At 36.8% G+C, this 12048-nt stretch overlaps 1 protein-coding gene across 2 annotated transcripts in view; it reads left to right on the top strand.

Annotated features, from left to right (window-relative positions):
- The window catches only part of LOC124616079 (carcinine transporter), a 249312-nt gene that overhangs the window by 65000 nt on the left and 172264 nt on the right, over window positions 1-12048 (top strand). For both annotated transcript variants that reach the window (XM_047144327.1, XM_047144328.1), the window contains exons 5-6: window positions 11430-11598; window positions 11674-11800. In XM_047144327.1, coding sequence (XP_047000283.1) covers window positions 11430-11598; window positions 11674-11800 — 296 coding nt within the window. The remainder of the gene's footprint in view (window positions 1-11429; window positions 11599-11673; window positions 11801-12048) is intronic.

The raw sequence follows: 12048 nt of genomic DNA, 5'->3' as shown, positions 1-12048 counted from the left end.
TAGTATTATAATAAAAGTTCCAACAAGTCGTGACTTACCACCTATCATAAAATCAGTTCTCTTGGAAATGCACAGTAGTTCCCCCAAAATATTTAAAATTAATATCCATTTACTCTATGTGGTGCAACAGAACTAAATGCAAAATACTGCCTTGTGGCTTCAGTAAACCAGAACAGACACAAATTCTGTTTGAAAGGAGCATAATACATGGTCAAGTCACATTAATGTGATCATTACTTATGTTCGACTTAATGTGCAATAACCGCTTGCAGATGGCAGGTTGTGGCACTAGCAGTGGAGGTTGTATAAAGTGTGTAGCGCCGATGCAGAAAATAGTGCATTCATTGTCATAATGTGGAAACAGAGTAATTTATCTGATGTCCTAAAGGGCACGATCACTGACTTTTGGGCCAAGTGTTGCAACATTTCTGAAATGGCTAAGTTTATAAACATTTCACATGCTGTCGTGGTTAAACTATACTGTGCATGGCAAAATAGTACTATCCAAAATTGGTACCAAGGCAAGTTTGGTGCTCCACAGGCCACAGATGATGGGGGTGAATAATGGCTGCAGAGTTGTGCATGGGCAAACAGACATGCAGCTGTTGAGCAATTGACACCTGGATGAACCAAGGGGCTGCCAACAGTGTCTCCTCAATGACTGTTCAATGAACATTGCTGGTATGGGTCTCTGCAGAAGATGCCTAGTTCATGCATCCATACTGACTGCTGTTTGTTGGTGATAATGGCTGGAATTTGCATGCCAACACTGCAACTGGGCATGCCCTGAGTGGCAATAGGTGACCTTACTGTCTTCGTCATTACTGTCTTTTTTCTCTACAGAATTCACTACTTTAATTCTTAAATTACTGAATCAGCTACCATCTCAACTAAAGATCTGCTGCCGTTTTAAATTTAACTTCAGAATGACCTTCCACCCATGGGAGAATTTTACTGTATTTTTTTTCACTAACTACCCTAAGGTCATGTAACATTTATTAGTTTTTTCATATATTGATCATAACTCATCACTGGGAGGCCAAAACATCACTGCATCTGACAAAGTTAAAGTTCCTTTTTTGTTTTACTATTCAGTTTCAAGTGTGATTTACGTCTTCCATTGCTTCATTGCTCTTATTTTTACTCCTAGGTGTTGTAAAAGTATTAATTGAAAGCAAACAATATTAGTAAAACTTTATGATAGTAAGAAATAAGTATTTCATTTACTTTCTTTTCCTGTCTGAAGTGCAGTTCACCAGATGTTCCCATCGCAAGGTACTGTTATTCATCAATTTTCAGGATTTTCCACATTTCACACTCACCATTTTTCCTGCAGCTGCTCTCAGCAGTTCTTCAATGCTCTATACACTGACAAAAACTTTTTTTGAGATGATTACTGCTGAAAAATACAGCGATCATTAGCACTCTAGTCTGTAATCTTTCGTGTCACAGCTGTAGCTCCCATATATAATAACCTTAATCATAACTGGAATAGACGAAATAATATATTTAAAAAATCATGTCCATGCACTTTTGTGATAAACGTATGGCTTTTCTAAATAGAATAAATTTATAATGACAGTAAATATGTTTTGCAATGTCAGTTTAAATGTAATTAAAATGTAGTTTTTGTTCTTTGAATTGATTCGTAATTTATGATGGAACATTCAAGAGTTGCATGTTGTGTTTATCTAACTAATTTTGAGGATATCTTTTTAAAGAAGTTATGTATAGTAAGTCTCCCCACTTTAAGTTGATCAATAAGGCAAACATGAGTCAACGAACAATAAATTATAATTGGTAACACTCTAAATGAATTTTTGATGTTTGGGAACTTTCTAGATAATATGTAGAGGACAGGAAAAGAAAGATTATCATTTATTAATGCAGTAGTGACCTGTCATTGTTTGTCACATGTTCTTAAAACTGTAAACGAATAGGATGACAAACTTTGAGAAATATTATAGTTACACATTGTAACTGACAAATTGATTATGTCTGTTATAAACACGTAAGATAGATATGAATGTCATAAAAGTTCTGTAACTGACAAAAATGATTATGTCTGTTATGAACAGGTAAGAAAGATATGATTGTCACAAAAGTTCAGATGTGTCATATATTACAATAAAAAACATATATCTGCTATTTCAAATCTAAAACTGCATCAAATGTATTGAAATTAAAAGTGGTACAAAACACTAAATATGAAAAAAATTAGCCTACCTCATGGTACATTTTAACACTCACGCTTCTGTGAATTCCTCAGCCCCCAATTTTGACCTCCTTGTCACTCAACATTATGTCCATTGAATATGTTTGCTGTGGCTACACACTTCTTTCCTTGCATTTGTTTTTTTTTTCTATAGCTGTTTTATTAAATCATCCCAGAACTAAGACTCAGTGCATGTTAGTTTTTCAGGTGCAGTTGCCTCTGGTTATATTTATTTGGTCTTTTCTCCCTGTCCCCATGATTCTTAATCCTTCTACCATTAAAATACTGGTAGATATTCTCCCTCCTCTGTGAAAAATTGTGTGGCTTTTTCCCAGGTCTATCTGCAATGGATCAGACTGATTATTCTCATGCCCACATCTGTCATCCTCAGTACACCCTTTAATGCTACCGTTACCTGGGCCTTGTGGTTTAAATCTTAGTGCATTATTCAATCTCTCAATGAAATCTATGAAGTCCTCTATTGAGTCAGTCATATTGTTCTCAAGATCCCACTGCAGATTCTTCAGTAGTTGTCATTTTGGAGTTGATACTTCTGGTAGTATGCCTAGCAACCTGCTCATATGCATAAGCCGTTTTAACTCTTTCACACAAAATTCTTTCATAGTACCCCTAACCACACCTACACAAAGGGCTACTAAAGAACTCATTTTATAAGGAAATCTGCCTTACAAAACCCCAAAATAATTTTAAACCGCTCCACAAATGCCTTAAATCTGCTAATTTGTTGGCATTTTGGTTTGCCCAGGGCAAAGCAATGCTGTACAGATGCCATTTCACGTATTTTATTTCTGTTGCATTGAACATACCTGCTATAAAGTTCTGCCTTCACTTCAGAAGTGTGCAACTTGTGCTGTGCAGTCTCATTGATTTCTGCTTTGAAATCACTTTTGCAAATTTTGATCTCATCATGACATTTTCCCACATCTTTAGCAACTGCATCAATGACTTATTTTGTCCCTTGCTCCAATGAAGAAGTCTGTCTCTGCTCAGCTGTCTCATTCCTACCACACAGATCATTCTGCAGTTTATCCATACAATCCACCAATTCTTGCTGTATGTGATTGGCTATTAGTTTTACCTCCTTGGTTTCAGAAGCAAGTCCACTCACTTCTGATTTTGACGAACTCAACTTTTTGTCAATTACTCCCCTAATTTTCCCTTATACATTTTTAATGTCTCATATTTTTCATGAAATATCCAAGTGACCTTCCACACCATTGATCTGTAAAGATAATGCTCCTGTTAACTGCATTATGGTTGCTAGTGTATCAGTTGCATTGCTCTGTGTCCTGGCTTAAGCTGCTCAGCTCCTCTGACCCACAGATGCTTGGTAGTTATTTAAACAGTATCTCGCAATCCATGCCTGTAGGCAACTCTGAAAAACAAGTTACATTAATGCTATCAGTTACAGTATTTATACATTCCATCATCTTGGAATTGCTGCTGGCTGGATGTCAGCAGTTGCTGTTGGCTGCTGCATGCAGTCTACTGTCATAGTCTATAAATTCTTTCTATCACTATACTACATGATACCTGACTTCTGTTGTATGCTATACAACTGCTAATAGTATGTCACTTCTCACTATCTGTCTAATCTGATTTCAACTCAGGGGTCTGTGCTGCACTGTGGGATAACCCAATCCTGAACCTTATACCTCCAAATGCAAGCTGACCTCTCCTATTCAGCAAATATCTCATAATGTGGGGGAGGGGGGAGGGGAGGCTGAGAACTTCACAAGCACAAGCAGCCCCTGCATACAGAATGTGTGACTGTTTGGTGTGCACTCTCTAAAGTTGGCATTATTGGCCCATGGTTTTTTTGAAGAGAACAATAAGGCAGTGATGATCACTTCTGAGCATTATGTTCAAACGACTGAACAGTTTTTTCTTCCAGAACTTGAAGAAGTGGACATGGGTGATGTCTGGTACCAACAAGAAGATGCCACAGCTAACACGGCACGAACATCGATGACGATGTTGTGTGGGCACTTCCCCGTTTATCTCATCTCTTTAAGGGGCAATCTCCAGTGGCCAGGACGCTTGCCAGATTTAGTGCCATGTGACTTTTTCTCATGGGGCTACCTAAAATTCTTGATGTATACCAATCATCTGCAGACCCTGGCTGAGCTACAGAACAATATTTGTGTTGCTATTGTCAACATTGACATGTTGGAAAAAGTCGATGAAACTTCAGATTTCGATTCTCCAAACGCATTAAGCAAAATGGAGGCCACCTTCAAGATATCATTTTCAAAACTGAACGCAACAAAACTTTAGATGTCACTGTTTGTAAAGAAAGAAGAATTAAATTGATATGTCTCATACTTTGATTTTTGATTTTTTTAAATAAGGAAGTTCGTGCACTTCGCCCTGTACATCTCAAGAAGTATGGCCAAAATTGCATAAATTATTTGACGGTGTTTCTGAAAATAAAGTTTGTGAACTTTGTTTACAATTTTTCGTCTGTGTGAAAGATTCTAGTGATTCATATATCAACACTGAAAAATGTATGGGATAATTTGAAGCAAGATGTAGAAAATAATCCAGAATTACCTGATTTATTTTTAATCTGTAAAATTTTAGGCATACTACCAGATGAGTATTTTTCATTTAAATCAAGTTGGATGCTTATGTCAAAAAGTGATAGCACTGTTGATAACTTGACAACTCAACTTTGTGCATATGAGAGAGCTTTGTTGCGTAAACCAGGAGATTCTACTTCTCAAAAGGTGCTTATAAGTAACTCATTGAATCAAGCGTATAAACAATTGCAGTGGAAAAATAAAGTTGTTTGACACTACTGTAAGAAGCCAAATTATGTGATCAAGAAATGCCAAAAGTGGGTTGTGGATGGTCAATTACAAAAGCCTCAGAAAAGTGATGTGTGAGAAGCTGCTGAAATTTCAAATACGAACATGTTGCTCTTTGCTGAAACATCTATTGTTATTTCATCTGAGTGTGATGCTAGCAACTGGTTTGTAGATAATGGTGCAACAAGTTGTATCACCAACACTGCCAATTTTTTCAAGACATTTGAACCATTTTCTGTGACACACATATTTATATCAGCAGATGGTGATACTGTTGAGGCTGTTGGCAAGGGCACAATAGAAATGGAAGCATCAGTGAATGGAAAGTGGTACAAAATCACTTTGAGTGATGTATGGTATGTACCAAGCAACAGTTGCTCAAAAGTAACATGCTCCTAAAATAGCCTGAACATTTTGAATTTATTTTATGAGCATAACACGTCATAGGAGCAATGACATGCACGACATAATTTACTACAAAAAAATCATCCATACAACACTTGAAAAAGGCCTAAGGCTGAAACTGTACAATCATATATGAAATAAAGAGAAAGGCAGCTGAAGGCATCAAGAAATCTTTTAAAAAATACATCACAGCTGCGGACCATATTGCATTGAAAATTATAAAGAGAATCAGTTTTCAGTCTTAGCAGCACAAGACAAAAATCCAAAAACTATGTTTTTATTCACAACAGAAAGGTTATTTTAAAATTGGTGGAGTCACGGAACTAGTTGGATATCATGATTATGGAGGACTGTTTAAATTAATGATGAGAAGCATTCCTGCTGAAGTAAATGAAATCAGTCAAGAAATTTACTACAGTTGTATCATGAAAGATCTGGACATCAAAATAAGCGATATGTCAAGATGTTAACCTCCAAGATCTTAGGCATAAATGTGTGAATGGACTCAGAGCTCTGTGAAGGATGTATTTATGGTAACGCACATCGGCTTCCATTTGGCACCTGTAAGAAAGCTTCTGAACTGGGAGAGCTGATCCACATGGATGTTTGTGGTCCTTTTGAAAAGTCCAATTCTGGGTATCACTACTTTGTGTTATTCAAAGATGATTGCAGTAAATTTCAAGCTGTTTACTTTGTCAAGGAAAAAATCAGAAGTTCCTTGTAACCTAAGACAGATTATAACAGAAACAAAGGCTGCTGGCCATACAATAAAAAACCTCTTAAGCAATAATGGAGGAGAGTTAAGCAATAAACAGACATGGGAGATTTTACAGAAGGAGAGCAAAATAAAGTATTTTATTATGCCATACACTCCACAGCAAAATGGATGCAGTGAAAGAGAAAATAGTACTTTTGTTGAAACAGCCAGAGCTATGATGCATGCTCATGGAAACATTCCTCAGTCATTTTGGGCTTAAATGATAAATTCTGCAGCATACTCCTGAAATGAATGGGACCTTCCAGTATTTTAGAGATGCCTCCATATGAAATATAGTATCAAAAGAAGCCTGGCGTGAAACACTTAAGTATGATAGGGTCTAAATGTTATGTTCACATTCCAAAACGATTAAGGGTGAAAATGGATTGAAAGACAGTAGAAGCAATTCTGATTGGTTATGACCACGACAAAGGTTATCGGATATGATGTGAAGAAAATTGTCATTTAATGAGATCATGCGATGTTATTTTTGAAGAGAAAATCATGCAAAAGCAAAGTCCAGTAGTTACTGTGAATCTTGATCTCCCTCATCAGAAGTCTCAAGATTCATCAGACAAAACTAAGAGCAAACTGAAATTTAGTTTTCCAAGTGAAAATGAGTTCAATAAGTATGATGATTTACAGGATTAAACAGAAGAGAAGTTATGACAAAATGAGTTTGATAATAATGATGATTTACAGGGTGAAACCGAAAAGAGATTACAGCAATCTGATGATGGAAGAAGTAGGCCACAACTGCATAAACATTTAATCCCAAAATTTCCAAAAAGACTTCAAGACTATGTGAAGCAGTTAATGACCTTTGAGGAACTAGAATCTTATTGTGTCACTATAAATTCAAGTCAACGAGACAATAGGAAAGGAGCAGTGGATCAAGAAATGGTGGCACATCAAGAAAATGATACTTGGACTTTGAAAGATTTACATCCTGGAAAGAGGGCAATTCTATGTAAGTGGATCTATAAACTGCATACGAATGCTAGTGGATCGGTTGACAGATTCAAAGCAAGACTGATTATCAAAGAATTTTCTCAAAAGCAAGGGATTGATTATGAACAAACTTTCAGCCCTGTGGTGAAGATATCAACTATTCGAACATTACACAGCATTGCAGCCAAAGAGAAGGTGAACATTGCACAAATGGATCTGACTACTGCCTTTCTTTATAGTGACCTGAAGCAAACAATGCTTATAACGCAACCTGAAGGTTACGATGATGGTCCTAGAAAAGTATGTCAATTAATGAAAAGCTTATATGGCCTGAAACAGGCACCCCGCTGCTGGAATGAGAGGTTCACTAATTAAGTGATGGAATTAGGATTTAAGAGACAGAAAATTTCTTACAAGATTGTCTTTGTAACTTATGTTGATGATGGGTTGATTGTGGCAAACAATGACAGTGAACTTAAAGAATTTATTGAAGAAAAGTGTGAGGTCATCCACATGAGTGCTAAAAGGAATTAATCAAACTTCGGTTACACAATAAATCAGTATAATCTAAAAGCCATAAATTCAAGTAAATACCTAGGTATTACAATTATGAACAACTTAAATTGGAAGGAACACATAGAAAACATTGTGGGGAAGGCTAACCAAAGAGTGTGTTTTATTGGCAGCACACTTATAAAATGTAACAGATCTACTAAGGAGACTGCCTACACTACACTTGTCTGCCTGCTTTTACAACACTGCTGCACAGTGTGGCATCTTTACCAGATAGGACTGACGGAGTACATCGAAAAAGTTCAAAGAAGGGCAGCACATTTTGTATTATTGGGAAATATGGGAGAGAGTGTCACAGAAATGATACAGGATTTGGGCTGGACATCATTAAGAGAAAGGCGTTTTTCGTTGCGGCGGAATCTTCTCACGAAATTCCAATCACCAACTTTCTCCTCCAAATGCGAAAATATTTTGTTGGCACTGACCTGCTTAGGGAGAAACTATCACCACAATAAAATAAGGGAAATTAGAGCTCGTACGGAAAGATATAGGTGTTCATTCTTTCCGCGCACTATACAAGAATGGAATAATAGAGACTTGTGAAGGTGGTTCAATAAACCCTCTGCCAGGCACTTAAATGTGATTTGCAGAGTATCCATGTAGATACAGAAGATCTTGAAAGAAAATTCAAAATAAAATCAAAGACAGCATCATATTTCTTAGGCTTGGAAATTGATAGAAAAGAACATGGAGTCAGACTCACTACACCAAGAAGTTTTTGGAGTACTTTGGCAGGGGTGATTGTACTGTAACAACTCCAATTATCAAGGTCAACGGCACAGAAGAGAACCCTGTCAACACTGAATATCCTTATAGACAAACAATTGGATCCTTGATGTATCTGATGTGTGGGACAAGAACAGACATAGCATATGCATTTGGAGTAGTATGTAGATGTCTTGGAAATCCAACAGATCATGATGTAATAAGGCTAAAAGAATTTTTTGCTATTTGAGAGTCACATATGACCTTGGACTTATTTACAAAAGTGGTGAAGAGAAAGGCATTCTTGAATGTTACAGTAATACCGATCACGGAGGAGGTTTAGGGACTGGACGATCTATCTTAGGTGTTTTCTGCCTGTACTTCAGTGCACCTGTCCGTTGGATGAGTCAGTGACAAACTGCTGTTGCAGTCTCTACTACAGATGCTGAAGTTGTAGCGACTAGTGAAGTAGCACAAGAAATGGTCTGGATGAAGAGACTTTTAACTGAACTTTGCCAGCTAAAGGATTTGAATCCTTGCCTACGAGTGGACAATGAAGCTGCTGGTCAATTTGCACAGAATCCTGTAATTCACCAATCGATGAAACATATTTGTTTCAAACACTTCTTTGTTTGAAAATTAGTTACAGCTAGTGAAATTACCATTTCAAGAGTAGGTACAGAAAATCAGCTAGCGAATTTATTAACAAAACCAATATTTGGTGCCTGACTGACGGTTGTGAAAAAATATGAGAGTGCGTAAGTTCTTAAATAAGTGAGAATGTTAAAGTTTTGCATTGTGAACAGTTTTATTCAATAACTTCATTGACATTTAAATATCTCTGTCTTACCACACAGGGATTGTTTTGTGTTCTTTGTGACAATGGAAATTTATTATCATTGTTAAGTGTTATTCTGTAGACTTGTAACAAACCAGTGTGTTTTTTTATCGACAAAAAACTTGTGCCATTCCTAAATAACCAGACACATACACCAAGTAGTTAGAAGAGTACTGTTTTCCACATTAACATTAAAGAAATATGATCAGAGCTAGTACAGTTAAGTTTGCATGAATATCAAATAAACTTTGGCATAGACTCCAATTAAATAAGGTACCGTGAAAGAATAACCAGAATCGAAGTTCCAACTATGTGTTAAAGTTGAAGCACACCAGTGACACTGTTTCACCATCCACAAATGTTCATCACATAATATAACTGTGACACATGCAAAGTTAAAGTCTTTCAGTTGGTAAAACTCTTGTAAGCATCATCAAACCATTTGTCACTCATGAAATTTTAAAGTACTGTAACAGTGCAGCTACTTGCCTCTCAGAAACTAAGTTCAACTCCTATTGAAAGCTACTCTGATTCACCAGCAACTGCTCTGAATAACTGCACTAAGACAATACCAGACAAAAAGACCACAATTCACAAGAGCATCGCATATTTAACACTTTGAGAAACTGTACCACACTAGTCATTTTCAAAACTTCTTACAAATTTATGTTAAAATGAATGTCATTTAAATTATATTGTTTTTCTTAATACTAAATGTGATGGGAAACACCATCTGATTAGTGGCACCATGGTGGTCAATAGTAATGTTGTGCCAGCTGCTTGGTTTCCTTTGTAATATGGTGCCACTGCAATCCACAAAGAGATTACCAAAATCATTAGGCCACTGGAAATAATAATTCAGCTGATAATAAAGATTATCAAGCAAAGTATTGAGATTTGTGGTAACAAACATTGGAACCTGTGGAAAATAAAAAATCTGAATCTGGAGACTGCAGTCATGTGTGCGAGTTGCGTTTGTGTGAGTGAGTGAGTGAGAGTGTGTGTGTGTGTGTGTGTGTGTGTGTGTGTGTGTGTGTGTGTGTGTGTGTGTGGTCTATTGTTGATGAAGGCCAATGGCCAAAACTTTAATTGTGAGAGTCTTTTTGTTCTGAACTTTCCTTTTCATAATACTGCTGCATATACATCAACATTCATCAAAATACAGCACACTGTGTGTCACTCGCAGAGGGACTGCAGAGACAAAATTACACTAATTACAGCTCTCATGGAGGCATTTAAACATTCTTCCTGCTCTTCAATTGCAAACAGACGGATGTCATAAATGTGATAACAATGAGGAGTATCCTCTTCCACAAATCCACCCTTGCAGAATTCCTGAAGTCATGAGGTGTCAAATCAGCACACACTTCACTGCAAAGTAAAAATTCATTCTGCAAACAATCCCCCAATCTGTGTCTAAGCCACGTCTCAACACTATCCTTTCTCCCATGAGTGCTAGTCCTGCAAGGAGAACTTCTGTAAAGTGTGGAAGGCAGAAGATGAGGTACTGGAGGAAGTAAATTTTTGACGGGCAAAGGGGGGGGGGGGGGGGGGGAGGGTTTGACTCATGCTTGGATAGCTCATTTGATAGAGCACTTGCCCTCAAAAGGCAAAGGTCCCAAGTTTGAGTTTCGGTCTGACTCACAGTTTTAATCCACCATGGAGGTTTCAGGTCAGTGCACAATTTGCTCCAGAGTAAAAATTAATTGTGGAAAAAGTCCCCCAGGCTGTGGCTAAGCTGTGTCTCTGCAGTATCCTTTCTTCCAGGAGTGCTAGTCTGGGAGTAGTAAAGCTGTGAGGGTGGCTCATGAATCATGCTTGGATAGCTCATTTGGTAGAGCACTTTTTGATGAAAGATTCGGATTCTGGTCGGCATTGCACTTTTAATCTGCCAGGAAAATTCAGAAATATAGGTAATTTGGCTTGATTTGTTTAATTATCCAAGCTGTAAACCAAAATACCAGGAGAACTATTTTTTAATGTAAGTTGCACTGTCTTATTTCTGTTTGGAACGTACATTTTCTTGCTGATATTTTTCTATCTTTACCAATTCCAGTGACTTCTTATATTTAAATATATTTATTAGAAAAGTGATAAAACCTTTTTCTGATTTTGTGTATCTACTTACTAATACAAATAAAATTATAATTTCAGCACTCGAGCTGGTTGGACCAAATTACCGATCATTTGTAACTGTGATGACATGTATGTTCTACACACTTGGACTTGTAATGCTTGCTGGAGTGACATATTTAGTGAGGGATTGGGTTCATTTGGCTCTTGCTACAACTGTGCCATTCCTCTTATATTATGTGTACTGGTTGTAAGTTAAAGCATGATATATATTTTGAATATTTTGTGTATACATAAGTTAGCTTGTTAATTAATGTGTGCTCAGTTTTCTTCCAGAAAGCCCTAGATGGCTTCTTGCAAAAGGACAATTTGAGGAAGGATCAAAAATTCTTCATACACTGGCAAGAATCAATAAAAAAGAACTACCCTCTACATTTACAGAGAAACTAAAGGTGAGAATAAAAAAGAATACGTAACAGTTCATTTAAACAAGCCTCTATTCTTCCAGCATGTAGATGACAATTATTCTTTAATAACTACATAGCAGCAGTAGGTAAATAGCACCTATTTAGTACAGCTGAAGAGTTAGCATTTATTGCTTTCAAATTAGTGATCTTCCTGCTAATTCTATTATATAAATTTCAGTCTGTGTAAGCACAATACAGAATGTAGGCGAGACTCAATTACTACTCACCAAATA

This window comes from Schistocerca americana, chromosome 5 (assembly GCF_021461395.2).
Source record: "Schistocerca americana isolate TAMUIC-IGC-003095 chromosome 5, iqSchAmer2.1, whole genome shotgun sequence".
Lineage (NCBI taxonomy): Eukaryota > Metazoa > Arthropoda > Insecta > Orthoptera > Acrididae > Schistocerca > Schistocerca americana.
The sequence above is the reverse complement of the archived record's forward strand: the minus strand, read 5'-3'. Positions and strand labels throughout refer to the sequence as shown.